We start from the raw sequence: 20,313 nt of genomic DNA on the forward strand, positions 1-20,313 counted from the left end.
TTAGGAAAAGGGTTGAAATATAATTTCCAGCCAAAAATAACTCAGGGGACGTTAGAGAATTTGGCTGTGGATTCAGAGGTTGCGATAGTGCGGGGCCGTGGTGATTTAGATACCAAGACCATGGTGGCCAATGTTATTAAGAGTACTGTTCCGGCACAGGGTGGTGGATTTAGTTCTGATGGTTTGGCACTGAGAACTATTCAACAGAAAGTGCGAGAAAATGATTTGGTAGTTTCGAAAGCAGACAAAGGAAATTGCATTGTTATTATGGAGAAAGGAAGTTATAATCAGAAAGTTCTTGATCTGATTCAAGGTGATGGCTTTTCGAGTTTGCGGAGAGACCCAACTCCAGGATTCCAGAAAGATCTGAGACAGGCAATTAAGAACTCTATGTTTGTTTTTGAAACTGAACATCAGAAGAGCATGGTTGTGCCAATGAATCCACGAGCTCCTATTCTTTATGGGTTACCTAAGATTCATAAGGATAACATTCCAGTTCGTCCAGTGGTCTCATATTTGGGTGCACCAACTTATAATCTAGCTAAGAGGTTGAATCACATTATTAGAGAAAAGTCTCAGTTCCGGCCGAAGTTTTGTTTGAGGAATAGTTTGCAGTTAATAGAAAAGATCAAAGATATTATTATTCCAGATAATGCTGTCTTGCTTTCGTTGGATGTAGATAGTTTGTTTACGAATGTGCCGTATGGGGAGACTTTAGATATTCTAAGGGACCTTTTTGAAAAGCAACGTTTACATCCAGGGGAGGTAGATGAGTTGATAGATCTAACTGCTATATGTATGAAACATAATTATTTTAGATTCGGGGGACAGTATTATTTGCAAAGTGATGGTTTAGCCATGGGTTCTCCACTGAGTCCTTTAATGGCGGATATCTTTATGGACCACTTTGAGAACCAGCATATTGCAGGGAATGACAATATATTGTATTACTTCAGATACGTAGATGATTTGATTATTTGTTGGACGGGGAGTATGGACCTGCTGGATGAATTTGTTACTGGGCTTAATAGTAAACATCCAAAGATCAAGTTTAAGAAGGAACTAGAGCAAGACAAGTCATTGAATTTTCTAGATTTGACCATTACTAGAGTTAATAATGGCCATCAATTTCAAATTTACCGCAAGCCTACACATACTGATACAGTTATACCAGCTTCTTCTACACACCCTTGGCAGCATAGGTTGGCCGCTTTTCACTGTTATGTGCATAGGATGTTGTCTGTGCCTCTTTCTGAAGAACACTATCGGGGCGAATTGGACAATATTTACCACTTGGCAGTTTCGAACGGTTATGATAAATCAATCGTTGATGGCATCATCAGAAAGAAGCGAATGGTTATGGTTAACAATATGTTGTATGCGGCACGTCCTTCTGAACCGGTTAAGAGGTGTCAAGCGAGCATTACTTATGTTGGCAAAGTGTCAGAGGACATTTATAAGATTTTGAAGTCAAACGGCATTCCTGTGGCCTTTAGGACAAATAACACTTTGCACTCCAAGCTTTGTAACGGCAAAGATAGGATCGAGAAAGGGAAAAAATCTGGGGTTTATAAGTTGAGCTGTGATGTTTGTAACAAAGTGTACGTGGGCCAAACGGGCCGCAATTTCACTACTAGGTATAAGGAGCATATGGCATCATACAGGCACAACCATCCAGAGAGATCCAATTTTGCAAAGCATTTGATAGAGAGTGACCATACTGTATCAGAGAATCATTCTTTTGATGTTTTACATGTATGTGAGAAAGGCCTGCGTTTGGGGGTTCTAGAACAGTTGGAGATAATTAGGTATAACAATAGGGGGTTAATCCTTAATGAGCAGTTGAATGTTGCGTCATCGCCGTTATTACGAATTTTTCCATCTAACTTGCTTGGTAGGGGGGGTGGACAAAGTATAAATATGGCCGACCATTCTGGGGACGATCAGTCAGTTGCGGGACTTCGGACCGTCAACATCAGCTCCTGAGGATGCCTCGTAGAGAGGCGAAACACGTGTCGAGTTTTGTATTTTTGGTGGTGGGTTGTTATATTTATTTGCGTATTTATTTTTATTTTTGCGGTGGGAGGGTGGGAAAATTAATTGCATGTAAAAAAATACGCAAGTAATTATAACAGGTTAGCACTGATTGACTTGCACGTTATCTATTCGCGGATTAGCAAAGGAAAGTTCTAGTTTACGATTAACATGGATTTCCGCAAAGTAACGCCTGATTCCATCGATTATGTAAATGTCATGTTGAAGTTTTTTTTTAATATTGTAAAAAGTTCCCATTAAAATCTGTTTATTTTATAAATTATCTACAACTACACTATTTGATAATTCCACAGTTGCGAAGAAAAAGTATGTAAAATGTATGTGAACTCATTTTTGATACGAAGCTAATCCAGTGAAAAGTACAACTAAAACACTATACTTTCTTCATTTACTTGTGATGATTTAATAACTGAACTAGATGTGAATAGTATCGAAGAACCAACATTTTTTACATTAATTATTTAGACGGGGCACACACGAAAATGTAGCTCGAAAAACTGAGTGGCGGTGAAACTATGTGTAACAGACAGAACAAACTCGCACATACTGACACAAAAGGGTATGAAACACAATCTTATTCTGGTATACTTGACACAACTTATCAGAGTTTACCGTTGTAACATTACCATGAAAGAAAATATCTCATTAGCACCTAATTATACTATTGTCACATACCTATACGTATTTACCTACAATTTAAATGATAACATATATCTTAATCTGTCGAGGTATGTAACAATAGGCTCTGGTGCAAACCACACGGCCGCCCCGACAACACCTAAGAAGATCAGAAGCAAACATCGACTGATCGCGCTTGCTTCTTAGACCTCATTGACCTACAATAACAAGACGAAATTCAAAATAAGAACAGAGTAACTACATGTAAAGCTCACTAAAGTTACTACATTTTCTTATAAGTACGCATACTATCTTGGTTGGGCGTATTTTCGTTAAGTAACGATCATTCGGTTGATAGTATGTAATGTGAGAGCGCAAGACAAAGCGACGACCTTGCGCTCTGGGGACGCGCTGAGAGCCCACGCCCCACCGACTTAACACCACTTCTATAAAAACCACTGCTGCTTATCAAATGTATGTCAGTCACGCATCTCTATCCAAAAATCATGTTCACCAAAGTGAGTCGCTAATATTTAAAAGCTACCTAAATAGGGCTAACCGGTCAAAAGTAAACCGTTGCGGTTAATACGGGCTTAGCTCGTGATTTGCTTGAAATAGCTCAGTAAATAGAATTTAATGATACCTAATTTGAGATAAGAGTAAAGTAATAAGCTGCTGTGAATTACTAACTTTACTTAAACTAGATTTTGTCTTTGAAAGTGTTTTAAAGCCAATAATTTAAAAACACCCGAAGGTATCTCGAAGTTTATATACAGTTGGACACAGTTAAACCTGTTTATCTATTTCAGATTTTAGCCCTTAGTGCCGTGGTGGCGGCAGCTCAAGCTGGTCTCCTAGGACTAGGCCATGGTCTCGGCCACGATCACGGCTATTCAGTATCATCCCAGCACAACGTGGTTCAACATCCCCACTATGCTCCTGAACCACACTACGCCTCCATTGGTCATGACGCGTACTCCCATGGTGGCCACTACGCTGCTCCCCTCGCCCATGATGCCCACTACGGCGCCTCTCCCCTGCTGCACACTTCTGCCCTGATCCACGCCGCTCCCATCGCCCATGCTGCTCCTCTCGCCCACGCTGGACATATCGCACATGGAGCCACCATCGCCCACATCGCCCCCCTGGATCATGCTGCCCATATCGTTCCTATTGCCCACCACGGTTATGCTTCCCATCACCACGGACATGACACATACGTAAGTATTCCTAATTTCAGAAATATACTAAAATCACCTTAAGTCTTAAATATCCTACTACAGTGATACATTTTTATAGGCCCACCCCAAATACCAGTACTCTTACTCCGTGGAAGACCCCCACACCGGTGACCACAAGTCTCAGCACGAGATTCGCGACGGAGACGTCGTGAAGGGCGGATACTCTCTGCTGCAGCCCGATGGCTCCATCCGCAAGGTCACCTACACCGCTGATGACCACAATGGGTAAGAATCTCTTATTCTCTCTTTTCAGTCTTCCGGGTTACCTCCTTAGCTTGAATTATAGCTTGAGGTCATGTTCCTAAAAAACCAAAACAATAACTTAGTAACACCATTTGACCTCATGATTAGTAATCTTTTCCCAACCTTAGCAATGGGTATTGAAAACTTTGCGATTACTATCATTAACTATTTGACCAGCAAGGACATTTGAACAATAAGACGCATTGTTACTACTGCGTTAATTTGAGTCTCGTGCCTTAACCTCTGCAAGTCATTAAATTCTACGCAATGTCCAGCGCGAGTTGATGACATTGCAACTTTCCCCGAATTGCGTAAATGTGGTCATTTAACGAGTTGCTGGTCATATTTGACATTGCTTTCCCAGGAAGCTTTATACGTAATCGGCCGTAACTTTAGCACATGTTTACATGTTATCATGTGGTGGTCGAACCGGTACGGCGCACGTTCCGGTGTCTGCCGTATGAGTAATGACCTCACGCGACCCTTCAACAGGTGGTTTAATAACAAACCCGTTCACGAACGAGTTCTGATAACGAGAATAATCGAGCTTTAAGGTCCTACTGATAAGAACCCGTTAAATCAGGAAAGTGGTACCAATTAATTATACATGTGTTATAAAAACATTTAAATTTCAGATTCAACGCGGTCGTGGAGAACTCAGGACCTAGTCACCACGTGTACTCTTCTCAGCACCACCATTATTAGATCTCTCATTAACGAATAAGCTTTACAAACAAGACTTGTACCTTGTTTATTTATTATTATTATTTTAATGTACAATGGAGTCATTAAAGTTACTGAATAAACGAATAATCATGTTTTATATTTCGAAACTGATGGATTTCAAGCCAAACATCAAGCATGCAAATTGATTTCAAACGGTATTTAGTTTAAAAAATCCCAAAGTCACTATCATCAGAACTGGGTTCTGAGAAAAATGGGACCAATCTGTATGCATATACTTACATTCAATCAAAAAAAAAAATTCTAAATCGGTCCAGTAACGACGGAGATATCGAGGAACAAACATTAAAAAAAAAAAATAATAATAATTTTTAAGAAAAAAAACCGTCGCCTTTCGGGTTCTGGTGAAAGCTACTTGCGAATGTTGGATTATGGAGAAATGTGTAAGTATTTTTTTAAACTGCTTTTAATGCTTTAATTATTAGATGGCAACACAAATGAATATACGTATAACGTTAAGGTTTGAGGAGTTTCCTCAATTCCTCATGAATCCGATTATATTATTATGGTCCAAGAGCTGGCAGGATTTTGGAGTAGGTCCTTGAGGCAACCTGGAAAGATGCTCAGATGCTTCTCTGATCATAGCCAACATCAGGTCTGCAAGTCTGGCAGCTGGGGAGCGGGGCTTTATCGAGCTATGAATTTTTGAAGATTTAATTTTTTGAGGCCCAAAAAAGGTGTTTGAGGCAACCTGGAATTATTAAAAAGTGAAAATAGAGTTCCTCAGAAGTCGCATAGTATTTATGCCAGATCATTTGGCCGGGTCCTTCACCGTGCCAGAACGGTACAAATTGGTAAAAAAAAAAAATCCAAAAAAGGTTCTTGAGGCAGTCTGTCATTTTTACCACTGAAAGATGAGGATCTAAATAGCCATGGAAAAATAATGCCATGACATGAGGTGGGGTCCGTACCCTGCCATTCGATCTTGAAAGTCAATTTTTTAGTTTTTCGTAAATAACTCGTAAACGGTGGCCCGCAGCAAAAAAATATGTTAAACAGAAAATATCTACATAAAATTTCCTACAAGAAAGGTTATGTACGTTTTTTCGATAGGATCAATATATAAATTGATAATTAAGTAAGAAAGTTTTTTTCCGTTTTTCGTCAATACCTCGTAAACGGTGGCCCACAGCAAAAAATTATGTTAAACAGAAAATATTTACATAAAATTTTCTATAAGAAAGGTTATATAAGTTTTTTCGCTAGGGTCAATTTTTTAGTTGGAAAGTATTTTTAAATAGATATTTGGGCCGTTTTTTGTTGATAACTCAAAAACGGTGACTCACAGCCAAAAATAAAGTTAGACAGAATTAATCTATAAAAAATTTCCTACAAGAAAGGTTCTATAAGATTTTTCGCTAGGATCAATATTTTAGTTGGAAAGTATTTTTAAATAGATTTCATGGGCAGTTTTTTGTTGATAACTCGAAATCGGTGGATCATAGCCAAAAATAATGTTATACAGAATAAATCTACATAATATTTCCCACAAGAAAGGTTCTATAACATTTTTCGCTAGAATCAATATTTTAGTTAGAAAGTATTTTTTTAAATAGATTACATGGGCCGTTCTTTGTTAATAACTCGAAATCGGTGGCTCACAGCCAAAACTAATGTTACACAGAATTTATCTACATAATATTTCCTACAAGAAAGGTTCTATAACATTTTTCGCTAGAATCAATATTTTAGTTGGAAATTATTTTTAAATAGATTTCATGGGTCGTTTTTTGTTAATAACTCGAAATCGGTGGCTCACAGCCAAAACTAATGTTACACAGAATTAATCTTCATAATATTTCCTACAAGAAAGGTTATGTACGTTTTTTCGATAGGATCAATATATAAATGGATAATTTAGTAAGAAAGTTTTTTTTAATCGATTACATGCTCCGTTTTTCGTCAATACCTCGTAAACGGTAGCCCACAGCAAAAAATTATGTTAAACAGAAAATATCTACATAAAATTTCCTATAAGAAAGGTTATATAAGTTTTTTCGCTAGGATCAATTTTTTAGTTGGAAAGTATTTTTAAATAGATATTTGGGCCGTTTTTTGTTTATAACTCAAAAACGGTGGCTCACAGCCGATAATAATGTTAGACAGAATTAATCTACAAAATATTTTCGATAAGAAAGGTACTATAATATTTTTCGCTAGGATCAATATTTTAGTTGGAAAGTATTTTTAAATAGATTTCATGGGCCGTTTTTTGTAAATACCTCGTAAACGGTGGCCCACAGCTAAATAAAATGTTCACGAGAAAAAATCTACATAAGATTTCCTACAAGAAAGGTTCTATACGTTTTTTCGCTAGAATCAATATTTTAGTTGGAAAGTATTTTTAAATAAATTACATGGGCCGCTTTTTGCTGATAACTAAAAAACGGTGGCTCACAGCCAAAAATGATGTTATACAGAATTAATCTACATAATATTTCCTACAAGAAAGGTTCTATAAGATTTTTCGCTAGGAGCAATATTATAGGTGGAAATTATTTTTAAATAGATTTCATGGGCCGTGTTTGTAAATACCTCGTAAACGGTGGCCCACAGCTAAATAAAATCTCCACGAGAAAAAATCTACACAAAATTTCCTATAAGAAAAGGTTACTGCAGTTATAGGTTACTACAGTTTAAATCCACATCCACATCACTTTTGTCTGAACTCATTTTGAAATTTGAAAAGCATAGGTATTTGATAAATCCGAGCAAATATAGGTATAATTTTTTAACTTTCCGCGCTTTAACTTTTTTTGAAATCTTCTTCATCTTTTCCGTACATGTTGTATAGGGTAACAAAAGAGGAAAGTAACAAAAATGTATGCAAATTCTGCGACACTTTTTGTCTCCCAGTGAGATTGAAAGTACTCGTGATTCTGAGTACAATTGACCTAAAATTTCCTAAAACAATCAAAATTTTTTTGTTGTCAAAAAAAAAAGAAATGCTCGCGTAAGGTCTGCAATGTACAGTCAACTACAAAGAGATGTGTCCATGTTAGTCTTACAAAAGTAAATTTTCATTTGCATTGATGAATTACCCTTGGTTCGTGACATTTCTAGTAGCCATCAAACCTTACATTATCATCGACTCGTTTAATATGCAGCAATGATGTATCCCACTACGTTTCCTCTTAATTTACACATACAAACCCTTTTTATTACCTATCTCTGTGTATTGACAAATAAAGGTAAACTCCTAATGTTAAAAAGAAATGTATCCAATATATTTAAATTCAGAACAGAATCCAAACAAATGATCTTCAAATTTGAATACAAAAATTTCTTCTTTACGTAGTTTGTTAAGAGACAACAGGAGCGAAAATCCTAAAATGGAAATGTCCCCCTTTCGAATAGGGAATATTTGTTAAATATACTCTTGTTATTTATTAACTAGGTTTATAGAAAACAATCGAGGTGCCACTCTCGACTATTTCGTCCTCTAAAACTTAATCAATCGGAACCAAATTTGAAAATCTGAATTTTTTTTTATAACGTCGGTGGCAAACAAGCTTACGGTCCACCTGATGTAAAGCGGTCACCGTAACCTATGGACGCTTGCAATTCAAACAGCGGCACATACGCGTTGCCAAAATGTCTGTTGACAGAAAGGTATGTATAATTTTTTTCTTACATGTCAACAAGAAGTTCTACTTTAGGATAATATTATTTAAGAATTACAATAAAGGCAGGAATCAAAGGAAAAATACATAATGTAAAACCTCTTTTTATCGAAAAAATGGGGAAGATACGGAAGGTTATTTATGTACCATTTCAAATAAATCTTAAAATGTCAAACTATGATTACGTCGTATGGGTATAACAAATAGGATTGTGATCATTTATTACCCCAAATAACATATTTAACAGCACAATCACGATTCTAAACGAGTTATCCCACTACAAAATTTGAAAACGTCTTCCGAAAAAACTGATTTTTTTTTAAGTATAAAAAGACATATTTTAAAATATTATCTTATGATTAACTAGCTTAAAATATGTTCTTTTAGGAACATTATCAGTTTTTTTAATAATATAGTAGTATAGTTTCTTTATAGTTTTGAATGAAAAATGTTACATTTTGCAAAAAACGCTCTTCTTTAGGAATAAGGCCTCTTAACTTAACCTTGGTTGATTCCGTTTCGCGCTACTTAGATAGAGGGATGCAGGTGGACGTGCTGTACTTTGATTTCAAAAAAGCCTTTGATCGCGTAGATAACGACGTACTCTTAAGCAAATTATGCAGCATTGGTTTCTCGCCAAAACTGCTTTGCCTTTTTGCTAGTTATCTACGTGACGTGATAGACGGAAATATGTGCAGCACGGATGCTTTGTGTCGAGTGCCTACCCCACCCGTTCCGGGGTCAGTCAGGGCTCTATTCTGGGTCCTCTGCTCTTTGGTGTTATGGTCAATGATCTGGCCTTGGTGCCTAAGCATGCGCAATGCCTACTCTATGCTGACGACCTGAAACTAATTTACAGGGTCTAGGAAGATTCTGACTTACAATCTTTACAAAGTGATATTGATCGGGTTTATGCGACTCGGCGACTCGGTATACATGGCGATCTGTTTCGCTGGATAAAATCTTATGTAGAAAATAGGACTCAGGCTGTTATTTTGTCTGGATATACATCACAATACAAATCTATAACTTCTGGGGTACCATAGGGCTCTCACTTCACTTGGGCCCCTTACTATTTATGTTATATATAAACGATATCACAGAGTATATACAATATTCAAACATATTACTGTATGCTGATGATACTAAAATTTTTAGAGTAATCAAAAATGTTTCTGACTGTGACCTATTGCAACAGGATTTACTAAATTTTGAAAGGTATTGCTTGGACAATAATTTATTTTTAAATAATGATAAATGTAATATAATTAGTTTCTCAAGAAAAAAGAACAATATTGAGTATCGTAATACACTTTGTGATAAAATGTTAAGTAGAGTATCTGAAATTAGAGACCTTGGTCATCCATCGCCCGTGTCACATCGATACGGGACTTGGGGGTTGTTTTAGGTTCCCACCTTAACTTTCATGAGCACATGACAATGCTTGCTGCAGACTGTTACCGCAGGCTTGGGTTTGTTGTCCGCAACGCCAAAGAATTTGACGATCCCAGGGACATAAAGCTTCTTTATACTGCCCTCGTGAGAAGTAAGCTTGAGACAGCCTCAGCCGTTTGGAATCCCCATGAAGCGCCCTACATCCTGCTGCTCGAAAAGGTCCAAAAAACATTTTTGCATTTCTTTTATAAAAAAATGTACGGGTATTACCGATTCTTGTACCCAACAAAATTCCTTTTGGGGACGTTGGGTTTCTTCTCGTTAGAAGTTAGGCGTAATGTCGTGCTGATGTCTGATGCATGTGGTATTTTGAAGGGGGAGTCAGATTGCCTGGTTTTAGTATCCCAGCTGGTACGTCTATTTGTTCCCCCTGTGACGAAATATGCTTTTCGTGAATGTAGGCACCCCCTACTGGTGGTGCCGGCCGCTCGAACCGTGTTTTGCCGCAAGTCACCGCTAGTTCGTGCACTGCAAATAGTGAATGAGTTTTTAGACGTGGCACCTAATGTTGATATTCTTGCGAGCAGATGGGCGTTTATACGTGACGAATGCATGAGGTTTTGTGTGGGATTGGATGCTAGGCCTTCATCTGTTATTTATTAGTTATGTTTTGGTATGTAATATTTTGATTTTGCTGTTTATTTAATATTTAAATTTTGTGTTACTTGTTGTAATGTTTATTTAAAATTCACGGTGCTTTAGTTTTGTATACTGTCATACTGTGTAATTTTCTTTGTGTAAATAAATAAATAAATCTATTTAAATATTATTGATCCTAGCGAAAAAACGTACAAAACTTTTATTATAGCAAATTTTATGTTTGTTATTCCCGTTGAAGATTGATTTAGCTGTGGACCACCGTTTTCGAGTTATTTGCAAAAAACGGCTCGTGTAATCTATTTAAAAACACATGTTTCATGTGCTGTTGGTTTTCCAATAAATAAATAATAAAATAATAATAATAATAAGTACAATAAAAATCAGCGAAGTACCGTATTACAAGTACTTACCTGCGCCAGTTCTCGAAAATGGTCGTGCCACGCTCTATTGGGATCGATCTATTATCACTGACAGGACTATTGTAGCCAATAAGCCTGACATTGTGATAATAGATCGACTGCAACGCCGGGCAGTGCTCGTTGACATCACCATCCCCCATGATGAGAATCTCGTGAAAGCCGAGAAGGACAAGTCCAGTAAGTACCTAGACTTGGCTCACGAGATAACCGCCATGTGGGATGTTGATTCAACGATCATTGTCCCTATAGTCGTTTCAGCGAACGGTCTCATAGCGAAGAGTCTCGACCAACATCTTAAGAGACTCTCGCTAGGTGGCTGGATCAAGGGCCAGATGCAGAAGGCGGTGATCTTGGACACGGCGCGTATAGTCCGACGGTTCCTCTCTCTGCGGCCCTAACCACCGGCAGCTTGGGCCCTGCCCCGCTGCTGGCGGCACCCTAGGTTAGGTTTTTTATAATGTGTTTATATATTTTGTATTGTTTTGTATGTGGTTTTGTATTTTACTTTTATAATCATATTATAAAAATCCTAGCCTAAGAATTAAAATGAATAAAGGAGATAATAATATAATAATAATAATAATAATAGGGTCCGGTCACTGCTTACCACACACCGTATGTTACACCCGCGCTCGTCTGTTATGAGATTGTACATCCCACGGAAGTGCGGAGGTCGAGGCTTCCTAAACGCCAAAAATCTCCACAACCGTGAGGTGTACAATCTCAGGAATTACTTCCTTAACAACGAGTGTGGGATGCATCGTGATGTGGTGGCAGTGGACGGAAACCTCACGCCGCTCTCCTTGGCGAAAGAGAACTGGCGCAAACCTGTGGTACTAAGTGCTGCGGACCGCAAGGCGGTATGGGAGAGCAAGCAGCTACACGGGCGGTTCTACAAGGCCCTCACGGGACCCGATGTAGACCTGCTCGCATCGGTGAACTGGTTACGATTCGGGGACCTCTTCGGAGAAACTGAGGGTTTTGCCTGTGCAATTGCGGACGAAGTTATGATGACGAACAACTACCGGAAATATATCCTGAAGGACGGCACGGTCGACATTTGTCGGGCATGCCGCCGTCCCGGAGAATCACTCAGGCATATCATTTCCGGTTGTTCTCATCTTGCTAACGGTGAGTACTTGCACAGGCATAATCTTACGAGATCCCCCGGATCCCGGATCATTCACCAGCAGCTTGCTCTTCAATACGGCCTTGTGGACCGCGAAGTACCGTACTACAAGTACTTACCTGCGCCAGTTCTTGAAAATGGCCGTGCCACGCTCTATTGGGATCGATCTATTATCACTGACAGGACTATTGTAGCCAATAAGCCTGACATTGTGATAATAGATCGACCGCAACGCCGGGCCGTGCTCGTTGACATCACCATCCCCCATGATGAGAATCTCGTGAAAGCCGAGAAGGACAAGTCCAGTAAGTACCTAGACTTGGCTCACGAGATAACCACCATGTGGGATGTTGATTCAACGATTATTGTCCCGATAGTCGTTTCAGCGAACGGTCTCATAGCGAAGAGTCTCGACCAACATCTTAAGAGACTCTCGCTCGGTGGTTGGATCAAGGGTCAGATGCAGAAGGCGGTGATTTTGGACACAGCGCGGATAGTCCGACGGTTCCTCTCTCTGCAGCCCTAACCACCGGCAGCTTGGGCCCTGCCCCGCTGCTGGCGGCACCCTAGGTTAGGTTTTTTATAATATGTTTATATTTTTTTTATTGTTTTGTAAGTGGTTTTGTATTTTACTTTTATATTCGTTTTATAAATAACCTAGCCTAAGATTTGAAAGAAATAAAGAGAAATAATAATAAAATACTCCTACTAAAATATTGATCCTAACGAAAAATCTTACATAACGTTTCTTGTAGCAAATATTATATAGATTATTTCTGTTTAATATTATTTCTGGTAATAATTTCTGATCCTAGCGAAAAAACGTATACAACCTTTCTTATAGGAAATTTTATGTAGATTTTATTCTCGTGAACATTTTATTTAGCTGTGGGCCACCGTTTACGAGGCATTTACAAAAAACGGCCCATGAAATCTATTTAAAAATATTTTCCAACTAAAATATTGATCCTAGCGAAAAATCTCATAGAACCTTTCTTGTAGAAAATATTATGACGATTAATTCTGTATAACATTACTTTTTGCTGTGAGCCACCGTTTTTGAGTTATCAACAAAAAGCGGCCCATTTAAAAATACTTTCCAAAATATTGATTCTAGCGAAAAAACGTATAGAACTTTTCTTGTAGGGAATCTTATGTAGATTTTTTCTCAACATTTTATTTAGCTGTAGGCCACCGTTTACGAGGTATTTACAAAAAACGGCCCATGAAATCTATTTAAATATACTTTCCAACTAAAATATTGATCCTAGCGAAAAATGTTATAGAACCTTTCTTGTAGGAAATATTATGTAGATAAATTCTGTGTAACATTAGTTTTGGCTGTGAGCTACCGATTTCGAGTTATTAACAAAGAACGGCCCATGTAATCTATTTAAAAATACTTTCTAACTAAAATATTGATTCTAGCGAAAAATATTATAGAACCTTTCTTGTGGGAAATATTATGTACCTAGATTAATTCTGTATAACATTATTTTTGGCTGTGATCCACCGATTTCGAGTTATCAACAAAAAACTGCCCATGAAATCTATTTAAAAATACTTTCCAACTAAAATATTGATCCTAGCGAAAAATCTTATAGAACCTTTCTTGTAGGAAATATTATGTAGATTAATTCTGTCTAACATTATTTTTGGCTGTGAGCCACCGTTTTTGAGTTATCAACAAAAAACGGCCCAAATATCTATTTAAAAATACTTTCCAACTAAAAAATTGACCCTAGCGAAAAAACTTATATAACCTTTCTTATAGGAAATTTTATGTAGATATTTTCTGTTTAACATATTTTTTTGCTGTGGGCCACCGTTTACGAGGTATTGACGAAAAACGGAGCATGTAATCGATTTAAAAAAACTTTCTTACTTAATTATCCATTTATATATTGATCCTATCGAAAAAACGTACATAACCTTTCTTGTAGGAAATTTTATGTAGATATTTTCTGTTTAACATATTTTTTTGCTGCGGGCCACCGTTTACGAGTTATTTACGAAAAACTAAAAAATTGACTTTCAAGATCGAATGGCAGAACACGGACCCCACCTCATGTCATGGCATTATTTTTCCATGGCTATTTAGACCCTCATCTTTCACTGGTAAAAATGACAGACTGCCTCAAGAACCTTTTTTGGAATTTTTTTTTTTACCACTTTGTACCGTTCTGGCACGGTGAAGGACCCGGCCAAATGATCTGGCATAAATACTATGCGACTTCTGAGGAACTCTATTTTCACTTTTTAATAATTCCAGGTTGCCTCAAACACCTTTTTTGGGCCTCAAAAAATTAAATCTTCAAAAATTCATAGCTCGATAAAGCCCCGCTCCCCAGCTGCCAGACTTGCAGACCTGATGTTGGCTATGATCAGAGAAGCATCTGAGCACCTTTCCAGGTTGCCTCAAGGACCTACTCCAAAATCCTGCCAGCTCTCCGTCTATTAGAAATCGAAGCTTGACAAACTTTGACTTGAAAACTCAATATGCTTAACAAACATAACTAAATAAATGTCACTGTTCTGAACTTAAATGCATGCTTTTCTTACATACCAAAGTCACTATGAGTGTGCCGTTCAGATTTGAGGAGTTCGGTTCTGACTATCATCAGCAGTTCCACTGCACCAAATGTCACTGTTCTGGACGTAAGTGCATGCTGTTCTTATAAAAATACCAAAGTCACTATAAGCCTGCCGTTCAGATTTGAGGAGTTCGGTTCTGACCATCATCAGCAATTCCACTGCACCAAATGTCACTGTTCTGGACGAAAGTGCATGCTGTTCTTATAAAAATACCAAAGTCACTATAAGCGTGCCGTTCAGATTTGAAGAGTTCCGTTCTGGCCATCATCTGCAGTTCCACTGCACCAAATGTCACTGTTCCGTACCTAAATGCATACTGTTCCTTTAAAAACACAAAAATCACCATATGTATGCCTTTCAGATTCGAGGAGTTCCCTCGATTTCTCCAGGATCCCATCATCAGAACTGGGTTCTGAGAAAAATGGGACCAATCTGTATGCATATACATTCAATCAAAAAAAAATTTTTCAAAATCGGTCCAGTAACGACGGAGATATCGAGGAACAAACATAAAAAATAAAAATAAAAAAAACATACAGACGACTTGATAACCGTCCTTCTTGAGAGATATGAGGCGACGGTTAATAAAAATACAGACGAATTATTATTAAGAATCCCTTCCCTTGAGATTTGGAAGGCGGTTACAAATCAACGGTAAGATCAATGTTGAACTGTCCCAGAACAGGGTGGCTAGCCGAATGGCACAATCGCTCACGAAACGCTCACGAAACGAAGCGCTAGTAGATATCTATCTCTATCGCGCTTGCGTATTGGCGCGACAGAGCCAGCGGCGTATCGCTTTCGTTTGGCGTCGGAGAAATGCCATTCGGCTACGGGGCCTGTCCTTATTTTCGATCGACGATCAGAAAATATAATAATGTTCTGACAGTGTTCTGATGTAAATTAAATCTAATTTTTGAGGATTTGAAATACTTGAATAAGGATTTGAAATGTGACAGACAGACAAACGGACAGAGTCACACCATAAGAGTTCCATTTGTACCTTTTTGGGACGGAACCCTAAAAAGAGGGACCAAAATAAATTAAAGGAGCAAATAAATAATAAGCTTCAACCCTACATAACAATGTAAATGGGAAGGACAGTTTACATATTAAGAACCACCTAGATAACGCAGTACTTCAAGGCGTGTTGCGAAAGTTTATTAAAATTCATCTCTTACAAATGCAACAGGCTGTCATAGGCGTTTTAACCGAGTCTGGTACTTCACTGCTCTAGTTATCAAATCGATACAAAGTTGCATCCACTCGATCAATCATGACTCGATATTATCTGAGAACAAACAACTCTCAGTTGAGTAAATGATTCGATTCGTATCGAGTTTACTTTACCTGCTCAATGAACTTACGATTACATGATCTAAATTACTCGTACTTATTTAAAGTAAGTATACTGAATGAAATCCTGCAACTGTATCCAATTAAAATGCCTAAGACGCCTGTCTTATTGCCTACTTTCATAATCGTTTAACGTAATGCAATATAGGTATTGTTTCAATGTCGAACTAAAGACCTAATTTTAACTCCGTGAATACAATGTAACTTTTCCTAACTTACCTACTTATTGCACATGGTGCCAAACAACCATACGGACCGGTAAACTGTCGCCGTAGCCTATGGACGCTTGCAACTCCAGAGATGGTATGTTACTGAATATTTTTATAAAATAAGCACAAAAGGTTGTTGTTGGTGGTCGGTAACTAAACACCAGGCCCCGTAGCCGAATGGCATTTCTGCGACGCCATACGCCGCAGAAGTGTAGTCTGGCTCTTCTTCTTTGTCCTCGCCTTTATCCCGTTACACGGGGTCGGCTTTCTTAATCATGTCACGCCATTTGTTGCGGTCATATACGTCATTGCAATGTAATGATAGAGTTTTCATGTCCCTCTGGACAGTCGTTAGCCATGTGGCTGGCGGTCTACCGCGTCCCCTTTTGCTTGTTGCGATGGAAAGGCACTTCTTCACGACAAAATCTTCTGGTCTGCGCATGACATGACCATACCACCTGAGTCTGGTCTCTGCGAGTTTATCGGTGATCGGGGCCACCTTTAGACTACCTCGGATGTATTCGTTGCGAACTTTGTCTTTTAGCGTGACCCCGCTCGACCATCTCAGCATGCGCATTTCAGCGGTGTGGAGCTTCTGAGTGTGTACGTTTTTGGCAGCCCATGTTTCAGTGCCATATAGAATAGCCGGCCTTATTGCAGTCTTGTAAACTGTGCCTTTCGTTCTTACTGGCATTTTTGTATCACACATAACTCCCGTAAGCTGGCGCCATTTGTTCCACCCTGCTGCGACTCTGTGCGTGGCATCCGCATCCAACGTGCCATCGTCTGATATCACAGATCCAAGATACCTGAATTTGTTAACTTGTGGCAGCTTGACATTGTCTAAAGTGACATCAGTATCCGTGGGATGCACGCCGTTGAAATGGCAGACCATGTATTCGGTTTTTGTTCTACTTATTTTTAATCCATTGTTTTCCAGGGCTTCTCTCCATTGTTCCAGATTTTGTTGAATGCTGTGTTTACTGTCAGATATCAACACAACATCATCAGCGTATAACAGGCTCCAGGGTGTAGGCTTTTGTATTTTTGCAGTCAGGTAATTCATGACGATGTTGAACAGCAATGGACTTAGAGCGCTGCCTTGATGTACGCCTACTTTAACATCGAAGCTCTTTGACAGGCCTGCAGGGCTTCTTACGACTGTGTAAACTTCGCTGTACATGTCCATGATGATTTTCACATACTGTTCGGGAACATTGTGCGCTCTTAAGGCCTGCCATATAAGGGTTCTAGGTACTCTGTCAAACGCCTTTTCCAAATCTATGAAGACCATCCATAGCGTCTGTTTATTATGCCTTGCTTTTTCCATTACCGTTCTTACCGCATGAATTGCATCCATAGGGCCCTTCCCAGGGGTGAAGCCAAACTGATTTTCTGTAATTTTAACAAGTTTAAGAAGGCGCTGATTTATAACTCTTTCCCAGATTTTTAGGGTATGCGAGGTAAGCTTGATTCCTCTGAAGTTCTCGCATGAGCGTACATCCCCTTTGTTTTTATAGAAGGGTACAAGTGAGCTTTTTCTCCATGAATCTGGCATGTTGTTACCCATCAGGATGTTGTTAAAAAGGTCGGTAAGCCATGCGACGCCATCTTCTTTAAGTAGTTTCCACACCTCTGCTGGTATTCCGTCTGGACCCGTAGCTTTGCAGTTTTTCATTTTGGAGATCGCCCTTCTAACCTCGTCTCTAGTAACTGTCTCAATAGGACCTTGAACTAACGGTTCTTGTGTTTCTTGTTGCCTAGGAAACTCCTCATTTAACAGTTCATTATAGTATTCGTACCATCTCCTATTAATATCTGCATTCGATGTTAAAAGAACACCTTCTTTGTTTTTAATATATTTAGTGCTGCCGAAATCTTGTGTGCTTTTCGATCTAAGTTTGGCAACTTTGAAGATTTCATAATCATCTGCTTGTTCGAGTCGCTTATAAAGATCTTTGTCAGACTCGTCTTTTTGCACTGCAAACGTCCTTCTGGCTTCTTTTTTAGCAATGTTGTATTTCTCTTTATCCTCAATGGTACCTGATGTTTGCCATTCTTTAAAAAGTCGCTTCTTTTCTGTTATACTGCTTTTGACTTGATCGTTCCACCACTTGGTGTCTTTGGAGTTGTGTAAAGCGCCTTTGCTAATGCCCAGTATCTGTTTGGCGGTCGCCGTGCAAGTGTCCTGGAATTTTATCCATTGTTGGTTTGGAGAATCGCCCTGGTTTTCAATAAAATGTTCGACTAATTTTTCTTTCATGATTTTACCTTTATCCCCTTTAAGTGTGTGCCATTTAATTTTTTCTATTCTATTGACTTTGAACTTAATCGGCCTTTTTAATTTGATTGATAGAAGCAATAATCTGTGCTGGGACGTCAGCGGTTCTCCCGGGATTACCTTGCAGTCTTTTATTAACCTTAGGTTTTTATTTTCGACCAGGAAGTAATCTATTTGTGTTTTGGATATTCCACTTTTGAAAGTTATTAAGTGCTCATCTTTCTTCTGGTAGAAAGTGTTTACGACGGCTAAATTCTGTGAGAGAGCAAAATTTAGAATCCTATCTCCGTTAGCATTTCGGCTTCCATAGCCAAAGCCCCCATGAGATCCGTCGTATCCATCTATCTTACGGCCCACGTGCCCATTCAGATCACCACATATAAGTTTCTGTTCATTTGTTGGGACATGTCTTACCAGAACATCCAGTGCTTCCCAGAACTCATCTTTGTCAGATTCTGGGCAGTTTGTTTGTGGAGCATAGACTGACACTACATTTAGGCATGGTTGGCTATCTAAGGCAATCTTTACCGATATGATTCGATCGCTAATAAAATTCTGTTTATGTCTACAATTTTGTCACTTAAATTCTTGCTTAGTATGACACCCACTCCATTTCTAGTATTTGTGCTTCCATTATAAATAAGCTTGAAACCCTTTCCTATCTGTCGTGATTTAGCGCCTCTCCATTTAGTCTCCTGTACGCAACATATGTCTATATTTCTCCTTTCAAGTATGGCACTTAGTTCTGCGCTTCGTCCTGTCATGGATCCAATATTCCACGTGGCTACTCGCAACTGGATTACTGGAGCCATGCTCTGGTTCTTCTTTCCGTCGCTTGAGGGGAACGCCCTAGTATTAATCGCATCTCCATTTGTGCCGTCGCTTAAGGGGGACGCCCTATCATTCCTCTTTCTTGTTTTTATATTGTATGACATGATTAGTATGAGTTTTGGCTAAGGGTTTTACGACCGGCTGCCGCCTGACGTCAAGGTAGTATCTCTCCTGGAGAGGTGCGGACGCCGCCGTTGGACCAAAGTCTCCTCCGCCGCCATTCCTATTACACCACCCTACCTAGTAGTGTAGTCCCATCGGAACCTGTGGCCTCAATATGTAAGGGCAGCTTGCCGTTGGGTTTTGCCTCTTCCGCCTGGTCTGCCGTACCAGTGGCCTCCACCTCCGCCATTCGCGCTATACCCCGCGAGCCTGGGTCCCTGTTCGAACTTCGCCACCTCATGCCTTCGGCCTACTGAAAGCAGAGGTGCCCACCCCCGCGACTGGGACGCGCCGGACAGGAATTACCCCAGTGGAGAGCAGAGAAGGTGGCTCTGTCCTCCCTGGGGCCGGGTTAATGCCTCGTGTGAGTCCGAGAGCAAAGTGTAGTCTGGCTCTGTCGCGCCAATAGGCAAGAGTGATAGAAATAGATAGCTACGAAAGAGATATTATCGTGAGCGTTTGTGCATTCGGCTACGCACACAGGGTACGGACACAGTATAATAAAGTGTACCAATCGTACGGATAAATGTCACTCTTCTCTCTATCGCTCTTCCGTATTTAGCACGACAGATCCAGACTGCGTTTCAATCGACGGTATTTAGTTTAAAAAAAAATTCGACGTATAACTACCGTCAACGATTGTCATTTTGGCTAGGCCAGCAAGGCTGCTTCTGAGTACGTCTCAGCCATTATTATACATTCTGTAGTCTCAGCAAGAAGCAAACAATTTAGATTTCAAACTAATACCTACA

At 39.2% G+C, this 20,313-nt stretch overlaps 1 protein-coding gene across 1 annotated transcript; it reads left to right on the forward strand.

Annotated features, from left to right (window-relative positions):
* The first annotated feature begins 3,155 nt into the window (after positions 1-3,155).
* On the forward strand, positions 3,156-4,970 carry LOC125226225 (cuticle protein 8-like). Its single transcript, XM_048130143.1, has 4 exons — positions 3,156-3,191; positions 3,483-3,893; positions 3,973-4,139; positions 4,793-4,970. Exons 1-4 carry the CDS (start codon positions 3,180-3,182, stop codon positions 4,860-4,862), a joined length of 660 nt encoding a protein of 219 aa, XP_047986100.1. The 5' UTR covers positions 3,156-3,179; the 3' UTR covers positions 4,863-4,970.
* Positions 4,971-20,313: the final 15,343 nt, after the last annotated feature.

The sequence above is a fragment of the Leguminivora glycinivorella genome, chromosome 5 (genome assembly GCF_023078275.1).
Source record: "Leguminivora glycinivorella isolate SPB_JAAS2020 chromosome 5, LegGlyc_1.1, whole genome shotgun sequence".
NCBI lineage: Eukaryota > Metazoa > Arthropoda > Insecta > Lepidoptera > Tortricidae > Leguminivora > Leguminivora glycinivorella.